We start from the raw sequence: 21,362 nt of genomic DNA, 5'->3' as shown, positions 1-21,362 counted from the left end.
TCTTTATTCCCCTATTTCCTTTCACACCACTTTTTGCTTTTTATGTGTTTTTTAATTTTTGCCCTGAAAGGATTGAATTGTAAACTCCTGCACTTTTGTAAATTCTTGCACTTTATCGGGCTCAGTGTTTCTGGCCTGTTTCCATTATTTATGCAGTTATTTGAAGATTTAGTAATCCATCATCGTATTTAGCACCTGGAATGCAAAATCAGCAGCTTAATTATACAGTACAGCCATGCTTTGTGATTTAGTAGCAAGCAGAGAGTCACTCTAACTGTGCTAGTGTTAACACTAGATGGCAGTAGTCTATTACTGAATACGTTGTTCTCTATTCCACATTAGATAGATACACACCATGCTAATGAACTGGAGCACTTCCAGCTTGTCAAGTGTCTAGGCCAGCTTAATCAACTGAATATGCTGCTGGCTCAAAGACATTGAAAAGCAAAACGAACATAATACGCTTCTGCAGTGACTGTCCTTCAATGCTCTGCCTGGGTGGCACCTGGCCAGGCTTGTACTCAACTAAGCTGACAAGAAGATAGAAAGCAGCTAATTTGTTTAGCTGTCAACAAGATTATGGGGTACCCTGATTTGCTTTTTTTGTGATAGTCATTCAGCAGGAATAAGGATGCTGCCTACTAGACTAATTGGCATCTTCATTTTTGGGATCAGTCTTGCAATGCTTTATTAAACAAAAGCAAATAACATTGATTTAAAAAATTCAAGATGTTCTGGTACATATGCTTTTGAATGTAAATTTATTTATTTGGCAAGATTAATTTTGCCACTAAGTAATAGACCTAAAATATTCACAATGTTAAAAATTGGACTCTTCTTTTTTTGTTGTGTTCATTGTTCATTTAAATCAGTACTTATTTATTTATTTTTTTTAATTTGCTTTCTTGATACTGAGAAGGTACTCTGCTGAGCACTTTGAGCATTGGAAAGACAATATATAATTGAAATGCATTATCATCATGTAAACATTTTACCTGTTGGATAAAATAAAAATGAATCCACATGAATGTAGTTGTAGTGGTGTCTGGGTCTGACTGATACAAATGGCACTTCATTTATGCACCTATTATCTTATTCTTATTAGTGAATTCTTGCCATGTTTTAAAGACGTTTTGGACATAACCTGTAAGAGAGAATTACATTTTTTTTTTTTCTGATTTGAAGTAATATAGAATGTCGCCTGCCCATAGAGTTATTGACAGTGCATTGGGACTCTTTCAGTTGCCCAAAATAAGTTTTTTCCAGTGCTAGCAGTTTGGTCTTGGCAATTGTAATCCATTTATCCCTATGCACTTTAAACTCTTTGGTGTTAACCCCAAGTGTTACTCAAAATGCTACTCCCAGTTATTCCTAAATCTGATTTGGTATGATAATCATGAGCCAGTTTTACAGCGTTAAGCCCGAATAACTGTTGGAATTCCATTCTGCTACCATCTAGTGGATATCATAACATGCTATTGCAAAAAAATATCACAAATATTTCAATGTGTTTTGCCATTTCAAGGTAAGCCATCCTTATTTTTCTGTAGGGCAGAGTCTTCATCCAGAACACAGTGGCATATAAACAAGGAGCTATAAAGCCAGCTTTAGAACAAACTGAAACTGAACCATTCGTTGAATCAAGCAATAGTGATGACAGTGTGAACTGTTTCAGAACATATCCCATGAAAGATGTGTACTAAATCTGTATCAGTATAGCTGTTGGCACTTTCCTACTATTCATCTTGGTCTTTAAATGTTTCTGTTAAAACCTAATAATATTTTTGCTTGTTGAAAAAAAAAAAATTCAATATTTTTGACTTTTTTCTGGTGTTAAACCAAGCGCTATGGAGGTTACTGCCATCTGGGGGTACACCAGATATTGCTATTGAAGGATTAGATGTGATTGTGATGCCAAGGCAGTCTTGAGATGCATGTCAAGATTTTATAATGGATATAGGTGCTACTATTACAAGCCAAAAATATAATTAATAAATGATGTATGTCTTGAAATTATACACACAATACAAATTAGCATATCCATACTGTTTTAAGACAGGAAAAATAGCTAAAAGCAAACCTTTGTTATGCGATTCAGCCATGTTAAAAGGAGACCAGCTGCTGCTTTTCTTCCACGGCACCTTTCAAGGCCAGAGGTGTGGATTCACCTCAGAAAGTCATCACTATTTGTCATTATTGGCATTAAATGTTGATGCCAGTGTGCAAACTGCTATCTAAGTTCTGTAGACAACTAGACAATAATAACTAAAAAACAAAAATCACATCATTCACTTATATTCTTTCACTATATGGATGTTTATTTTGTTATTTCACGTTACTTGCTACCAACAGTTACAGTGCACGCATGTACATAAACGATTGAGAATGTTGGGCACACATATAGCATGCAATCAAATAACAAGAACAGACATTGTAGGCATCCTTGTGTAGCTGGAGCCTGTCACAGCAAACAGTGAGGGCAAGGCTGCAACAATCTCTAGATTAGCGTGATAACACTGTACTGAGATGAGAACTTCTGTTTGAGTTGACATTCTTTTGCTTATGCCTGTGGTTTTATTGCATTGCTTTTGTACACTTTATGTAATTTGATGGGAAAGTAACTTTTATATGTAGTCAGTTAAAGGATTAGATCAAAAACCAAGAATCAGGATTGTATTTTTTAGACCTTCTGAGCAAGTATAGTTTTTAGAAATATTCCTTAAACCTAGAGAGATTGACTTTCCTTTAAGATTAATAACCAGTTTTGTATATTGGGCGTTACTCAGGTTTGACGCTGCCATTCCACAGAATCGCTGGCTGCTGACTGCACCATCAACTCTGGGGCATTTCCTAGAGTGACATTTATTTTTTCTACTTTATGATCTTTTTATTAGAAAAAGCCTTTGCCGCCATTTGTTTTCTGCTCTTTTCTTACCTGGCTATTATTATTTGTGTGCTTTGTGGATATGGAGGCATACGCATTTCTCCAGTGTTCATTGTCTTTAAGCCACTGAGCCTGAAACACAAGGGGAAAAGACAGACTTGTGCAGTACTTTACAGAGATGAATCTAAAAGGATGTGCCCATGGTGGTTTTGAACGCATATTTCAGTTGTGGCTTTTCAGAAATGGCGTTTACAGTTGACAAGAGGTTTTGACACTGCAATACTGTGTGTACTGCTTGTCACAAAAACCATGAAAAAATTGTGGCTTTTGCTAGCTCCATGTTTTTCTATGAATAAAGTTTGGTCAGTGTTCCATTTTAAGATTATGACTGCTGACAATCAAATCTCCAGAAGCCACAGTGTCACTTGTTCCCAGACAAGCCTAGTTTATTTTAAGCAGGGAAAGCCCAGCCACATGCTGAGGTTTATTCAGAAGGGAGTGGGAATAAATGGCCGTCTTCTCCTTCATCTTTAACACATAAGCAAGCACAATTGTAGCAGTGTTTTGAACTAGGCATTGAGAGGGAGTTTCCTGATGGACCCCTTGATGCAACAGCCATCACTAGGAAGCTGATTAGGTTCTTGCCCTGCATGTTAAGCAGCAGTCCTTGCTTTCTAGGGGGGGTGGCCTTTAACCCTGATTTCATTGTGTTGCGTTAAGCAGCACAGTGTCGTTTGTACTAAGGAACTCCATTCTGCCAGTCAAACTTTTGTTCTAATGTGGGAATACAGTTTTCTTTTAATGCTGCCGTACAAGTGTGTCTGGTTACATTTTATTTGTCATTATAGTGTTAGTTTTCTCTCTCACACACACTCTCTCTCTCTCCCTCACTCTTTTTTTTTATATAATAAAGTCAAGTATGACTTGAAAAATAAAAATGGAATACATTTTGCCAGTATTTGCAAAGCTTTTACTGATTTTTTTTTTTTTTACTATACATCTTTGCATTAATATCATATCTACTTTATTCAACATTTTTATTGGCTGTCTACATGCTGTTTCCTATACTGGACTATTTTCACCTAGCTCTTGGACAACAGACAGTTAACCCTCTATACTATATTTAAAACCAGGTCATGTGACTTGCAGAAATTCTCAGATGATTCATAACTAATGGGCTGTATTGATAAGGGAGGTGAGACAGAGTTGAGGAGTCTGGTGGAAAACGTTGAGAAATGCCTGCAGCTTAACATCAGCCAAACTGAGGAACTGCTTATTGACTTTCACCATGCCAGATAATCTCTAGGTCTGGTCACTAGTCAGGGAGTGGATGTGGAGGAGGTGCACTACTACATTTACCTGTGGGTCCACATAATGACAGCCTGGATTGGTCTTGTAACAAGAGGAAATAAATAAGAAAGGGCAGAATAGACTCTCTTTCTTAGGAGACCGTGCTGCCTTGATGTAGGTAATGACGCTCTTCAAATGTTCCATAACTCAGTTTGATTAGCCAGTTTGATTTTCTTTACTGCTGTGTGCTGGGCCAGTAAAACATTTCAGAGAGACCCACTGAATCATCAAGCTAATTAAAAAGGCATGCTCAGTTATGTGACACACTGTGGACCCCAAGGAAGTAATAGTGAAGCAGATAATGGAAACAAAACTGATGGCCATTATGAACAAAGATGCACATCTTTGCAGTAACACTGAGGACTTTCAGCCAATGATTCATTCAGTAGATGTGTGTCAAGAAATGTAATTGGGGCTCCTTTATACCAACAATACATCTGTACAACCTTTAACTATTACTGGGAATACTGTTTTTACCTTTAGCCAGGTCTGAATTTTTCTTTCTTTTTAGTAATTCTTGTGTGTATTTGTTTGTTTTAATGTTTATTTATTGAGTATGTCTAATCTCCCACTTGGGACGAATAAAGATTTACCTATTTATCCTATCTACACATTCTGTCTATCCTATCTATAGTTTTTATTAAACTTAAATATTCTGCCTATACAATGTTCTTCTGTAATGATAGTTAACCATCCTTAATGGTACAGTGGCCTCCAGAAATGTTAACCATTAGAAAAGCCAGTGCTACTAACAAGAAAAAAATTAACCTCATTAGAACCTGCAATTTCTTTAAAAACAAATTATGTTATTAATTTGGGAAAGTAACTTCAAATTTGTATGCTGAAGAAGTGGTGATGGCTAAAGAATGTGGAGCTTGTTCTACTTGGAATGCAGGGAAATGAATTCCTTTAAACATAAGGCTTTACATTGCGTTCCTCAGGATGAAAGGTTAAAATCCCAGGGATGACTGAGATTCTTTTCAATTAAGACCGTCGTATCATGTTTGCTTCAGATCTCAGATTCCTGTATGGCACATTGTTTCACTCTGTTCGATTAGTAATTTTACAAAATCAAATTCCCCATGTGTTTTTCAAGAAAGCGTTAATAGTTTCATCTCCTGTGTCCTCAAGCTGCTGTCTGGTGTATTTAGTACTAAAGAGAGCTCCAGTGGATTAAGAACATACAGACAGTTCTTATGGGACAAGCATCAGTGTTTCCTTGATGATCTCACAATTGTAAATTTAACAAAAATGTTAAATATAGAAACATCACAATTCTTCAATTTTTTTTTATTTACTTTAAGTTCATGTTTCTCTATTTATTTTTATACTCCACTTTGAATTAAGACTGGAATTTTTGATTTAGCTCACAAGACATTGCTACATGAAGTAAATAACTTTTTCAGAATTAGCTGAGGTCAAAGTAAAACCTGCAAAGACCAGTGCTGCGCTGTTTTGTATTAATGAATTATGTACAAACTTAAATGACAAGTCAGCTAGCAGATGACACTGTGTGTGAAGGTTTCTCAAAGTTTCAGCATTTTTACTTTAGTTTACCTTGAAAATTTATTGTTTTCCAATATACAGGTAGCCGACCTATATTAGAGGTCTGCGTATCTTCTTTGGACTGAGTGTCAATCCAGTTAAGTGCCTGTGTTTTTCATCTTATCACCTGCAAATGGACTACCTTTCAACTCATCATTAAAGGCTTCAAAGAGGTGAAAATCAGGAGGCGCCATGTCGGGCCTGTATGCAGGGTGGTGGATTATTTTGACTACTGTTCATGCTATGGGCAGTTTTATGAAGATGCCTATTAACATGCAACAAAAGAATGCTCTCCAAGAGTTGTCGTCTTTGTTTTTGAGTGAATAACTGGCCTCAGTTCATCCTTTAATATCTTCTGCTTACAACAATTGCATGACCTTTTGTGTTTTCCTTGTTTTACATTTGACAATTGCACAACTTTTTTTGCAACTTGAAAGCAACTCATACACTAGGCACACTCACGTCCACCTCAGTAACCCAGTTATGCACATAAACTTTACTTCTAAAATGTCAAACAAACCCATTTTGCGGTTAGAGAAACCAGTTTTTTGGTCTCTGAGAAGCCACATTAACAAAGAAATTATGTGGCCATGTACTGTGTATCCTTAACCAGGTTACTGTTAAGGATTTTGTAGTCTGCTCATGTCTGTTGCACTCTGTCAGCCTGCACAGGTTGGAAGCATCCACAAAGTAAATTTGAAGAGGCAAACATTTGGAAGATCACATTATTCCTTCCCCTGGCTGAAATAATCTATTTCAGAATATCAGAAATAACAATTGCTGTTGATGTGCTGAATGTATGGTGCTAAGCACAGCAATGCAATCTCAAGAGGAGGAGGGTAACATGGTAAAAGTACTGTGTGTTACATAGTCTGTGTAACCTAACACATTACTTATCTTATTGAAGTAAAATTACCTACATCATCATTATTTCAGCAGCATTGGGCGTAAGGCAAGTAGCACACGTACCGATATGCCGCCTCTTTGCATGACTCAATCGCACAGCCAAGCACAAGAATGTGCTAAGTGCAGTCTGGTAACAAAAACCTATAAATAAAGTGTTCATCTGACTAAACATATTTATACAATACAAAAAAATCATCACAGGCAGTATTCTTATTTTTGTATTCACGGTGGCCAACGATGACGTTTAACTTTTTTGTGTGTGTGTGTGTGTGTGTAGTTTAATGACATTGGAGCATTTTGGCAAAGAAGAACTCCACCAGATTACTTTCCCAGGTAAACGTGGAATTAAATTAAATCAAATTAAGAGAGGGTTTGCCTAAAGTTTTGGCTGTTCTGCTGTGATGGAAGGTAGCGGTTGATGAGACATAAAACTGAAAATCTAGGCAAAATATCATACAGATCTGTCATCAAGCCAAAAATCAGCAATCAAGACTTGTACGTGTACGTGTAGTAGGAAATTCAAAGCACTAAAGTAATTTTTCCAACAAGAATCTTTCAGTAAGCATACTTGCTGTAGTTTTAAGGGCCTGTTCACAATCTTGGGCAACCAGAAATGCACAATGCCAGCATTTGTACTGTTTCATCGATTAAGTCACACACAGTGTACTCCTTAAGATCTCTAGATAAATAGAAATGTATAGGCAAATTGGGTTGCCCATAGATAGCATTGTTGGGAAAAGATGGAAATGATTTCCAGCATTATTAAGTATACTTAGAAGTTGAACATAAATGTCTCCACAGTTTTCTATAAACATATTTGTATTTCATTGTATGCATTGTATTTTCAAGGTAGTGTTAATTTCAACAACTTAAGACAAAATCAAACCTATGATTTGTGCACTGGTATAAAGGAGTTGCTCAGAATTAAGGCTACAAGGCTGGTTGTCACATGAGTATACTGTGACTGCCCAAAATCACAAGGGTTATGAAAATCACTGGAATAGTCATGTAGTGTGAACGGGCCATTAAACAAACAGAGGGTGAGGAGCAGGGTTGTCATGATACTGAAACTACCATCTTCAGTACAAGTGTCGAAATTCAGTACCATCTTTTGGGGCTGAAGGATGATTGCAAAACTGAAGGTATTTTCATATATATATATATATATATATATATATATATATATATATATATATATATATATATATATATATATATATATATATATATATATATATATGTGTGTGTATATATAATAAATTCAAAATCAAATACACTGCCAAAAAGGAACAGTAGTTCAGACTTCTGCAAACATTAGTTTTAAAATTAATGAGAACAGTATTATTCTTGAGGTGTAGTACACTTGTTCAAATGTCACACATTCACAAGTCAGTAAATTCTGTGCAGTTCAATCTCTTGTAAGTTTACTGTAGCCTAAAGTTGAGTTTTCCAAACTTTTTAAATGGGCACACATATTGACTCTTGTCAAAAAGGCTTGGCTAAAAACTGTAAAGCCGTGCAGAAAGTGGTGAATGTAGCATTAACTGGTACTGAATTGGCTTCTTGCTACTTTAAAAATCAGACTGTATAATTAAAGACCTACTCCATCCTTCATAGAATTTTTACTTACTTGCTCCTTTCTCTGAAATCATTGTACAGGGCCATTGGCACGCGCACCAGTAGATTCAGAGACAGTTTCCACCCACAATATGTAAGGTTTGCTGAACAGCCAATTAATAAAAACAAATACTGCAACCTAACAGTGTTTATAAATATACAGTTCTTGCAAATGCAAGTGAAAAATGCTGGTACACATACATTCTCAAACCTGCTTATCCAAGTCACAGTTGTTGGAACTAGAGACCCTACACTGTATATCTTTTAGTAAATAGATAGTACTTTGCTTGCCATTGGAGAGAGATTTAACTTTTTACAGATGCTCAATAAATAAATAAATATTATTAACGTATTATAAATATTATAACAGCCATCCATTCCCCCAAATACACACTAGAATAACTGGAAAAATAGAACACCTTTGACTTGGCCACAGATGTGGAAATGTATGTGAGTATATATTGTATACTTGTATTTATTTGTATTTGTATGTATATTTTCAGTTTCACTTTTCATTTTTTTGTATCATATTATTATAAAAAAAAATTGATAAATTGATACAATTGATAATGAAATTGATAAATCTTTGTCATTGTTCCTTTGTGTAAAAGTGACAACGAAATTGAAGGTGCTGTCGACTCAATGTGAGGCATAAGAGTTAAAAAAAAAAAACAAGAAAAAGAAAAAGAATAGTAATAAAAGTACATTACAAATATATACAAATTACACTGTACAAATTGCATTGGCTGACTTAAGGTCTATATTACACATTTAGAGAATGATATGGAGCAGTTTTATTTGAGTTCAGGGCCATGACTGCTTTTGGATAAAAACAGTTTTTAAGGCGGCTTGTCGTGATTTTCATTTCTCTGTATCTCTTGCCCGATGGCAAAAGCTGGAAGAGACAATGACAGGGATGTGATGAATTCTGTGAAATGTCTATTGCTTTTTTGTGGCATCGGGAGGTGCAGATTATGAAAGATGCAAGTAAGATTGTTTTCAGTCTGAATTTCTGTGTTTTGTTTTTAGTGGAATCAGGTTTTAACAGTTTTCAAAAAATTTGGGTATTGTTGTCTCAATTTGTTGTAATTTAAGCTTTCTGTGCTACACTGTTTCCCTTCCTACAGTTTTATTTTCATAGGCCACTTTTTCCAGAAAATGTCACGGCTTCACTTAACAGACTTGAACATGGCTGACGCCAGAATTCTGTTCTGTGAATGCATCATAAATGTGTTGAATACTTGCATGTGCCTCCTCTCTCACTCGCTTTTTTTTTTTTTTTTGAATAGCCGTTCACAGTAATTTGAAATTAAAATGGGGTTTGATCAGATATTAATGAATAGTAGTGCAGAGCTAAAGACTGTTATTAATTTGTCTCGTTAACATTATGAAACCTATTTGAGGTTATTCAAACTTCCTTCAAAACCCTCACAGTTGGGTGTATTTGCATTTGGTTTTTAGGGGAAAGGTATGCTTTTCTTCTCCATGGAGCTGCTTAGTTTCTGTCTCCAGTCATAACTCTATTGATAGATTCCAACTCCCTTTGTCCCAGGATAAGGCAATCTGTTTTTTAAAAGATGATGGATGGAGTGAGATATTGCATGAGTGTAACATATATACACATATACATATTGTACATATTGTTTTATCCTTTTGTTTTAAATTTCTTAATTCAGGACCCTGTTAATGGGACAAAGAGGCTGTTAATTCAGCAGTGTGTGAAAGGCAGGAATCAACCCTAAATATAATGCTAGGCCATTACAAGACCCAATGCCTTGTCCTGATTTGATGGTCTAAAGGTTGGCTGAGAAGTTAAGAAGAAAGCTTTGTCTTAGGAAAAATCACAGTTAGGATGAGCAAGTCCAAACCGGGAATCAAAAGTTTTAAAGCAACATTATCTGCTTGATGATTGTCTGTCTTGTCTTTTTTCTTACCCACTTAATCCAGACCAAGACTGGCAGTGGGGTTCGGTGCTGGATAGCATAGGGCGCCAGTCCATCACAGGGTGAACATACACCCACAGACCAAACACACACTAGGCCTAATTTAGCATCGCTAGTTCACCTAATCTGCATGTCTTTGGACAGTGGAAGGAAATCTGAGCAACTTTGGGGAAACCCACACAGACACAGGGAGAACATGCAAACTCCAGACATGGAGTACCCTGTACACAAACCTGCTTGATGATTGTCTTTCTTTAAAATTATTTATAAAATATTCACTACCTATGCAAAGTTTTCAAACACCTTATATAGGGTGTTGTACTGTGTTAGCCATTATGGATGTAGTGAGTAGTCAAGGAAAACGACACCTTTTATTGGCTAACTAAAAAGATTACAATATGCAAGCTTTCAAGGCAACTCAGGCCCATTCTTCAGGCCTCCAAAGCTTGCATATTGTAATCTTTTTAGTTAGCCAATAAAAGGTGTCGTTGTGCTTGACTTCTCAATATATAAATAAAGATAGAGAGAGAGAGAGAGAGCGCTATAGATAAATATATGTATGCATTCTCTGTGTATGTGTGCGTTTATGTAAGAAGTGTGTGAATCTATAGATACAGATATATTTATAGATATACATATAGATAGATGTATAAGGGCTGAGATTTGATTGTAAAAATTAACTAATTGCACCTAATGCATATAACTGCAATTAATAGCATCTACCATTAAAACATCTAATTATAAAATTAATACATAAATCATGAAGTAAATAAACAATGAATCTCAAAATTAATGTAGAATCATCACAAAGGAATTAAAAAAAGATGAATTCCATAATTTAAACTTAAACCATGACCTTAAACCTGAACTTAAAAAAAATAAAATACTGCTTGAGCAAGTGCAACCTGAAATTGAATGCCTTCCTAAAAGACAAGTAGAAAAGAAGGCAATAAGAAAATGAGAGGCCAATGTATTAATTATCAAAATTGGCATGGCAGATAAGACACAGACATGTCAAAGTAAAAAATGATCAAACTGACTGTTGACTTTGAATTCACTGCCAAAGACTGATTTATTTGAAAAAATACGCTTCTCTTAAATGGGCATACATATTTACTTTTGTTAAAAACTCTGCAAATACTATCCTTAGCTGTTCATCACCATCACCAACTTGATAATTATACTCTGCCCAAGTGTTTTTCAACTGGTGCACCGGAAATAATACTGAAATGCCCCCAAGTACAGACCTGAGAGAGACTCACTACTCATGTGGTCGACACCTGTCAGAGGAAGACGGGTCTACCTGGAAAAGCCAGCATAAAAGCAGCTCCATGATCGCTGTTAAGCAGACGCAGCACTTAGGGAGCACTTTAAGAAGCTAGGAAACTTGTCTGGGGTCCATCTGCCTGGATGCATGTTTGCTAGTGACTCTCGCTGAGCTGAGGTCCTGTGGGCATACGAGTTGTCTCTGACGCCGTGTCAGTGGAGTGAGGCAGAGAAGGGAACCTGTTGTGGTAGAAATTTAACATCTTATTAAAGAAAGGAGCATCCATTAAAAGGACAATTCAGTAATCAGGTAGGAGAAAAGCTGTTTATGGTATCTTTTCATTACTCCTCAGCAAAATGCCTTGGAGGGAGCATTCTTGAGAAGCAGTCCGTTACAGCCTGGTCAGAATGGTCAGAGAAACAAAGAATAGAGGCTCATGTTATAAAGTGTTGAATTTACATTCAGTGATGAGTTGTTAATCAGTTTTAGCTGCTTTGGTGTTAATGAAATTAACAACAGATACACTAGAGTGACAACAATGAGACAACCCCGAAAACAGAAATAGTTTAACAGGTCGGGGTCACTGACATTCTTCCCTCCTCATCCGTTTCTTTTCACTCATTTTGCATTTGGCTATGGTCAGTGTCACTACTGGTAGCATGAGGCGATACCTGGACCCTACAGAGGTTGCACAGGTAGTCCAACTTCTCCAGGATGGCCCATCAATACGTACAATTGACAGAAGGTTTGCTGTGTCTCCCAGCACAGTCTCAAGGGCATGGAGGAGATTCCAGGAGACAGGCAGTTCCTCTAGGAGAACTGGATAGGGCCCCTCGTAGAAGATCTTTAACCCCCACAGCAGGACCGGTATCTGCTCCTTTGGGCAAGGAGGGACAGGATGAGCACTGTCAGAGACCTCTAGCTGGCAGGCCACTGGTGTTAATGTCTCTGAGCAGACAATCAGAAACAGACTTCATGAGGGTGGCCTGAGGGCCCGACGTCCTCTAGTGGGCCATGTGCTCACTGCCCGCCCGGCACCGCGGAGCTCGATTGGCATTTGCCGTAGACCAGAATTGTCAGGTCCACCACTGGCTCCCTATGCTTTTCACAGATGGGAGCAGGTTCACCCTGAGCACATGTGACAGACGTGAAAGGGTCTGGAGAAGCCGTGGTGAACGTTATGCTGCCTGTAACATCGTTCAGCATGACCGGTTTGGTGGTGGGTCAGAGATGGTCTGGGGAGGCATATCCATGGAGGGATGCACAGACCTCTACAGGCTAAACAACTGCACCTTGACTGCCATTAGGTATCGGGATGAAATCTTTGGACCCATTGTTAGGCCCTTTGCTGGTGCAGTGGGTCCTGGGTTCCTCCTGGTGCACGACAATGCGTGGCCTTATGTGGTGAGAGTATGCAGGCAGTTTCTGGAGGTTGAAGAAATTGATACTATTGACTTGCCCCTACGCCCTGCTCGCCTGACCTAAATCTAATAGAACACCTCTGGGTGAGATATTATATTTCGGTCCATCCATCAGACTGTCCAGGAGCTCAGTGATGGTCCAGATCTGGGAGGAGATCCCCCAGGACACCATCCGTCGTCTCATTAGAACGTTGTCAGGCATGTATAGAAGCACGTGGGGGCCATACAAACTACTGAGTACAATTTTCAGTTGCTGCAATGAAATTTTGGCAAAATGGACTAGCCTGCCACATCATTTTTTTACTTAGATTTTCGGGGTGTCTTTGAATTCAGTCCTCTGTAGGTTAATAATTTTCATTTCCATCAAACGATGTGGCATCCTTTCATTCCTAACACATTACCCAGTCCATATCAGCATAGATATCCAGCATGATTTTTTTCCCATTGAGATCTGATGTTTTTTCAAAGTGGTCCTTTAATTTTTTTGAGCAGTTTATATACCTGCATGTGTGTATGTATATATATATATATATATATATATTATATAATATAAATGAATATATTTTATATATATATAATATAAATGAATATATTTTATATATATATATATATATATATATATATATATTTGTCTACATCATACATCACATTTTACTCATTAAAATAAGCCATCACCCTCAAAACAAGTGTTGTCATTGTCACAGTTTATGAAGAGAATGTTCATTTGTAGCCTAAAAGAAATAGGAACGGATGGCTTTGAATGAATTCATTCATTGTATGCTTCAGCTATCATAGTGGTAAGATATAACAGAAAAGTGAAAAACGAACTTCCACTAGATATGTAAATTTGACAAAGCTGAAATACTTTTCTCCTTTCAACCATATCATTAAGAAAGCTTGTGAATTGAATTGAAATGATCACATTTCAGGAAAGTGGTTCCAGAATGTGAAAGATGCACAGTGAACTAACTGATGTATGTATTTGAAACAAGGATATGGTTCAGCTGCAAGGCATTACTTCTGCATTTGTTAAACTGTGTAGAAAACCCTCTTGGCTTAGAATGTTGTTTTCTGCAAAGACTTTTTTTATGCCGACAGGTAAAAAAAATTGCCCTTTAAAAGGTCTTTTTTTGTTAGGGGCATAACTTGACCTTTTTTGTGCGAGTTTTTATAGAGTACAAGATTTTCTTCCTAATTAATATCACTGTACTATGAATATACAGTGATCGCCTCATTTCTCAAAGATCTTGTGGCAGTCTCACCAAATGAATTCGGCAGAGTGCAGCGATATGGACATCTCAGAATAGTAGGGGCAAGCATAAGCCTGAGTTAGCAAATATAGTGCAGGATGTGAAGACAGCATTTATATATAGACAAACGGATTTTGAAATGCAGCGTGTATATCTAAACATATACATCTATACACACACACACATATTTACAGTCATATGAAAAAGTTTGGGAACCTCTCAATTCTTTGGATTTTTGTTTTTCATTGGCTGAGCTTTCAAAGTAGCAACTTCCTTTTAATATCTGACATGCCTTATAGAAACAGTAGTATTTCAGCAGTAACATTAAGTTTATTGGATCAACAGAAAATATGCAATATGCATCATAAAATTAGACAGGTGCATAAATTTGGGCACCCCAACAGAGATATGACATCAATACTTAGTTGAGCCTCCTTTTGCCAATATAACAGCCTCTAGACGCCTCCTATAGCCTTTGATGAGTGTCTGGATTCTGGATGGAGGTATTTCTGACCCCATTCTTCCATACAAAATCTCTCCAGTTCAGTTCAATTTGATGGCTGCCAAGCACAGACAGCCTGCTTCAAATCATCCCATAGATTTTCGATGATATTCAAGTTATGGAATTGTGACGGCCATTCCAGAACATTGTACTTCTCCATCTGCATGAATGCATATGTAGATTTCGAACTGTGTTTTGGGTCATCGTTGGAATATCCAACCCCTGCGTAACTTCAACTTTGTGACTGATGCTTGAACATTATCCTGATGAATTTGTTGATATTTGGTTGAATTCATTCGACCCTCGACTTTAACAAAGGGCCCCAGTCCCTGAACTAGCCACACAGCCCCACAGCAGGTGTTTTTCTTGGAATGCGGTGTTCTTCTTCCGCCATGCAAAGTGCTTTTTGTTATGACCAAATAAGTCAATTTTTGTCTCATCAGTCCAAAGCACTTTGTTCCAAAATTAATCATTCATCTCACAGAAGTGTACGTGACTGAACAGATAAAATAACATGCCATTCTCAAACACGCTTAATCTAATGCAGAAAGCCAGAATGTATCCAAGACAGCATTGAGTGGAAGGGAGGAACCAATCAGAGCACCAGTCCCATTGCATTACTTGCTCAAAACACACACCGGATCAGTTTAGTATTACCAGTTAACGAAACATGCATGTTTCGAAATTAGTGAAGAATGTCAATGCATATAACACAAACAGACACCACACGGACACAGTGAGAAAAAGTCCAGAATGGCTGGCCAAGTGTTAAATGGCACTTAGGACAGCTGTCAAGATCAACAAGTAATGAGAATACGAAAAAGTCACCAAAAGTAACGGCTACAAAAGATCTTTGAAATGAAGATGTTAAGGAGAATAAAGGGGCCCAGATTCGCTTTGCACTTGACCAGAAACTTATTTTTAAGTCTTATTCAAATGTACTGTTATTAAGAAGGGGTGACTATACTTCACAATATTTTATGCTAAAGAGATTTCATAAAGTGAGGAAGCATTCTGAAGAACCCCTCTGTGTGGATGACAGTATATAACCCCACATTCTTACACCTACGCAGTTTTATTGTTGTACACAAGCACGTTAACTTTTGCTGTAATTAGTGGAACGTCTTGCTTTTGCATCCAATCCTTATTTCAGTTAATGTTTTTCCTTTAAAAGTGAGATGCACATTTTTTTTGGTTATTGTTCACATCATGTAAGATACCGCATGATTGTCTAGAGATGTGATGTTCAAGAAAGATGTCATTTTGGCCAGCAGAGAGACCTTATGCACATGTTTTGCTGAATTGCAGTATCCATATCACAGCTGTTGACCTAAATAACTTTTAAAGCAGAGCATCTGCTGCTACTGCTTTGTTCAGTTGTTGGTGTTTGCTTTCTAGTGATTTACTAATCACACTTTCATGTTTCAGCGTTAATCTAAGATTAAACATTTTCATTTTTAAATTCCTTTTATTTAACGCATTTGCCAGCCATCAGTTTTAATTTCCAAAACTGGTAATTTAAAAGAAAGGTGCTGGCTGTTGAAAGAGGTTGCAGGTACAGTACAGTATTCCTTCAACACGTTAGCTGTGGTGCCCTTCCATTACAGGTGGGTTGTCTATCTGCGTTACTCTGTGTGCACGAAAAGCTGGGGCAGGCATACAAGTCACACTCTGAATGGTTCTTCAGCTGTTGCGATTGGCAGACAGCCTCTCTGATGTAATTTGCATTCTTTTTGGCCGCCTATAAGTGAGCTGCTTTACTGGAACCTGAACTTGGAATCAGCTGAGCGAGTGTTGAAGCCAGGCAGGCCAGTTGCTTTGAAGCCCAGGGAAACTGTCGCTGCAGCAGGCCTTGGGTCTGGCTGCCCTCTCACCGTCTGTCTATGATTGATTTTATTCTGTCATTACCATTTCATTGTAGTTATTTATCATTTATTAGTTTTGTGGTATTTTAATATGCCGTGGTAATGCTTCGCCATTGCCCAATTCCCAATTTCGCTTCGGTCAGCCATCGGAGAAAAATGCCTAAACCAGTAGAGAAGGCTCCTGCCAGCAAAGGACCGAGTTTGGCTGATTCTGGTTTGGGCAAGGAACCTTTACCACAGCAGAATGTTCTCCGTATCTTCAGCATCAACATCATCACCCAAGGGTTGCCTTTCTGTCGTAGGCGGGTGAGTATGGCAATAATATTTAAAGTGTCTGCTTTGTCATTGGACTTCAAGAAGGGAACTGGTATTTTATAGAAATTCTTGTGTGATGCATACTGTAGTTTTGACTGCTGAAAGTCAGCTTGATGCTTCAATTCCTTTGCTGCATCACAGGCAATCATCTATACCAGATTGCTTTCCGACTTTCTTATTCCCTTGAAAGTTAAAATAACTTTAAATAATTTTTAGCACTGTTTTCCCAAGCAGTTGGTTTAATGTTGTTTCAGATATCAATTGTCATAAAGTGACAGCTTTTTTCCATTTAAGAATTATACAGTACATGTTTTGGTTATATCAGATTGCCATTAGGACATTCTTTCCCTTCCAGTTAAAAATTAAGCAAGCCATTCTGTTTATAGAATCATCTTATTTCCTTGTACATTCTGATTTTACTATAGTCAAGGAGTTAATTGCTGAATAACATTCAGAAATGGTGAAATGCACAGCAACTGAGAAGTATGGAGCGTCAAACTGTTGATATGCTTTTAAGATTAAGTCAGACAGTCGCATGTTTCACTTGACTATATCTTATTTATTTGTAGGATCAGGATGTAATTACTCACTTACATTTTGCCACTCTTAGCAAAAAATGTAGAGTGAGCTAGAGTTACCCCGATGTGCGGCATGATGCTTTTATTTTGGTGTCTTGCAAAGTTAATCTTGTCTTCTAAAACTGGCCTCCGGTAAAAATAAGAAGTGCCATTCAGTATTTTCTTATGTTCACAGAAGAGCACATGGTAAGGGCTCCTCCCAAAGTTTTTCTAAAGCTTACTGCTGCCATGTTGTCCTTAAAAAGACTTTCTCTGTTGCAAGCCTATTTTTAGTTCACACATAGAAGCTTCCTTTACAACTTTAGCCGATTTCAAGAAAAATGTTGATACTGGGTCTTGCAAGATGCTTGAATTGCCGTTTTGGAGGGTCTTTGTCTTCTTATGAGCCTTGTAAGAAATGTGAATATATGTGAGTTTGCCTCTTGATTTAGTGTACATAGTTTCTTGCCATTGGTAGAATTAGCTAACAGAAAAAAAAAGTCTTAACTGGAAAGTTGGCAAAACCCTGATTTAGCCTCTTGGTGCAACTGAATTGAATATATGGTGCTCCCAATTTGAAATTGTTGCACTGTGGGTCACTGGATTTTGTTACACTATAACACTACTCAGAACCTCCAAAATAACTGGTTCAATTAACTTGGTTCTGCTCTTACTACTTGTCTTCAAGTCCTGTCCTGCCACTTCTCCATTTTAGTTTTAAAAACACGGGTTAAGATAAATTTAAAACAAGGCATTTATGGTATTTCCTGGAGTGAAAGTAGATACCAGGGCTGTGGAGTTGGAATCGGAAGCATTTGTTAGATGACTATTTGGTAAAAATGTAACAATTTGGTCTTTGGCTCGAAGAGTAAATTGTAATATAATGTGTTAAAGTGACCAATTTCACCCATAACTGATTCAATTAAACAATTTTTTTTGTAAGTTTAGACTTCTATTTAATTCTATTCAGTGTTTGTAAGCCACAACAACATTGCTCCTGACTTCAACAGGTTAGAGTGCCAAACGTAGCCTGATGATTCACACTAGCCGTGATGAAATGCCATGTGTCTTGTATGTTGTGTGCTTTCAATCAATATAGTAAATATATGAGTCTAGTTAGAGCAGTTGGTGTTGATGGTAACAGAAATTAAGAAGCTGGTGTTGAAGGTTTTGTGTACCACCTCCTCAGCCTTGGTAGACACTTAATATTTTTGTATCTATTTAACATTTTATGAGTGCTTACTCTTAAAAAGGAACTTGAATGTACAGTAGTTGGTGAAGCAAATCTGAGGGAAAAATAACTCTTGTAAGTAGTAAATCGAATGAGCTAATAGAGCATGAAAGTTTTTCATGATAGTTCAAATTTTGGTTTTCTTATGTAAATCAATGTTTGATGATATCTAAAAGAAAGAAATATGTACGTTAGATTTTCAATTCTTGTTCTGTTTCCTTCCTGTGTGTTTTCATTTTGTACATTATCTTTATGTGAGATTGATATCTACCTCAGTTACCACCTCTGAGCGTGCACATTCTACAGTTAAGTAATGTGAACATTATGGTCTCCTCCACATTTTTTGGATGTGAATGTTCAATTAATTGGTGATCATTGTCCAGTGTAAGTGAGTGTGACCTGAGATGTGTCATTTCTGTTTCTTCAAGGACCAGTGCCTCTCTAGTGATTGATGCCACTTTCATCTGCTTCTGCAATACATTGTTTGCTTTGTGTGTGTTTGTGTGTACTCTACTGGTCAAACGGTTTTTAACACCTCTGTTTTTCCAGTTATTCTTCAAATTTAATCAGTTGAAATGCAATGCCAAAAAAATAAGCAGTAAACTGCCAGAGGTCTAACTTTAAACTGAAAAATGATAATACCAGAATATTATAAATGGACCTTCTTCAGGGAACAACTAATAGGTTACAACCTACTGATGTTCTGCAGCAATTAAAGTAAATGAAGCCTTGTAAGTTGAAGCAAACAGTTTATACAGGTGTCCCAACTTCTGTTAATTAATTAAAAAACCCTTGTGTGTCTTTAAGTAGAGTTGGGACAGACTGTGTTACATTACACCCTCTGAAGTACTACTTGGACAGTATTTCAGTGGTAATGGCAAGAAAAAGACAATTAACAAATTAAATGAGACTGAGCATTGTTACCCTTAGAAGTGTAGGACTTTCATTTAGAAAATTTGAAAAAAAAAAGTGTCAGTGAATATGTTGTCCTGTGCAATCCAAAATCAATTGGAAACTAGAAGAAACTCTAATAGAAAGAGATCTGGCAGACGCAAAGTCTCAACCTAATCAGAAGACAAGTTTCTGAGGGTCACCAGCTTGCGTGATAGTTGCCTCACAGCACAAGAGCTTCGAGCACAGCTTAACAGTCTCAATTTCTACTGTGAAGAGGAGACTCTGTGCTGCACGTTTGACAGGGTGAGTGACAGGAAGAAACACATTCCTTAAAGGAAAAAACTATGGCCTTGAAATACTGCCTGTGGACTACTACACACTGGGTAAAGCATTTATCAGCATGCCCCATTTTTATGTGATCCCTTTAAGTCTTTACAACCCATATGCTTCACATGTCCTTTGCATTTTATTTCAATGCACGTAGTCCCTATTGTCAGTTAAAATGACAGAAAAAGCCTGGCTTAATCAAATGAGTGCTTTGAGTTTATCTGTAATCATTTTATTTGGTTTATTCTTTGTCAGCTACAATTTTTTTTTTGTAAATTGAAAGCACATTTGAATGAGATGGACTCAGAAGGTCATGTGGTATAACTGAATGTGACTTTTTAAATGTCTGTCCCCTTTTTAATTTCTGACCCCTTGGTCCATGTGGCATGTGTGACATTTTTGAGCTTTGTAGGCTGCCACAATGTGTAACTAAAATATACCTTCTGCACAAGAGTGTTTCTTATCTGTGCTGCTGTGCTATTTTATTCACCTGACCCTACTTGAATCTTACATTTAAGATTATGTTCCCAGGGCACCCTGAGCTGACCCCATTCCCTCCTGTCAAGTCTGCAGTTGGCCACATTTTTTAAAGAGCTTAAAAGCATATGTTGCATTTTCCCTTCTCTATCTTGAACCTCTATGGTAGACAGGTGTTAAAGTGTGTGCATTTAGTTTAATGGTGATTGCTCTGTGCTCTTATGATATAGTTGTGGTTATGCCAAGTTCTCCCCATTGTGTAATTCTGCATGTCAGTCCAGTTTATATTTGTATTTTATGTTTTTGTGACTTTCTCTTTGTGATTCAGTGGACTATGTTAAAAACTGCTGCTTTACCTTAACTTATGTCTGGCCAGCATCATTGCCCACTTTTTCTCTTGGTGAAATAACCAAACTTCTCTTACGGACGTACAATTTACCCAAAAAAATTCAGTCACCCCTTGTGTATCTTGATACATATACACATTCACATGAGACTCTGTTATAAATAGCCACAATCCGGATTGGGTATCCAATTAAAGAGTTAAGGAGGTGTTGCATATTTTGAGCCCAGCCTTCCCAGGCCCAAATGGCGATCCAGCTGTTGTCAAGCCACTTATCACAAAAGTTTGAGTCATATTACCTTTCTGCTCTTCCCTTTAGTCTAGGTAAAATGATCTAGGCATTGCCCATGGTAGCCTGTCTTACATTTCTGGATGTCATACTGTACATTAAAATTATAGTCACGCAATAAAGAATTAAGTATTTAAAAGAAATCTCTGTTCAAGACTGCTAAGTGTGTTGCAATGAGTACTGTCACTTGGAAGTCAACTCGACTGAAGACATATCGCCATCCAGTTAAGTCAAAGAAAAGTCAACAAAATGAACAAGCAATGAAAATCATGTTTGGATGTTGGTGGATAGAGTGATCTTGGTTGGAGTGAGCGATGAGTTTGTTTTATTGTAAGCTATTGACTGAGAGTTCTCTTGTTCCAAAATATTTGCTGACGAA

At 37.3% G+C, this 21,362-nt stretch overlaps 1 protein-coding gene across 2 annotated transcripts in view; it reads left to right on the top strand.

Moving 5' to 3' along the window:
• The window catches only part of fbxw7 (F-box and WD repeat domain containing 7), a 361,272-nt gene that overhangs the window by 191,622 nt on the left and 148,288 nt on the right, over positions 1-21,362 (top strand). The window contains exon 1 of one of the 2 annotated variants that reach the window (XM_039750256.1): positions 16,479-16,856. The exons of the other annotated variant lie outside the window; for it this stretch is intronic. Within the exon in view, the coding sequence (XP_039606190.1) occupies positions 16,653-16,856 (204 nt within the window). The 5' untranslated portion in view covers positions 16,479-16,652. Of the gene's footprint in view, positions 1-16,478; positions 16,857-21,362 lie in introns of those variants that run through there. 2 annotated transcript variants of the gene reach the window in all.

This window comes from Polypterus senegalus, chromosome 4 (genome assembly GCF_016835505.1).
Source record: "Polypterus senegalus isolate Bchr_013 chromosome 4, ASM1683550v1, whole genome shotgun sequence".
Taxonomy (NCBI): domain Eukaryota; kingdom Metazoa; phylum Chordata; class Cladistia; order Polypteriformes; family Polypteridae; genus Polypterus; species Polypterus senegalus.
The sequence above is the reverse complement of the archived record's forward strand: the minus strand, read 5'-3'. Positions and strand labels throughout refer to the sequence as shown.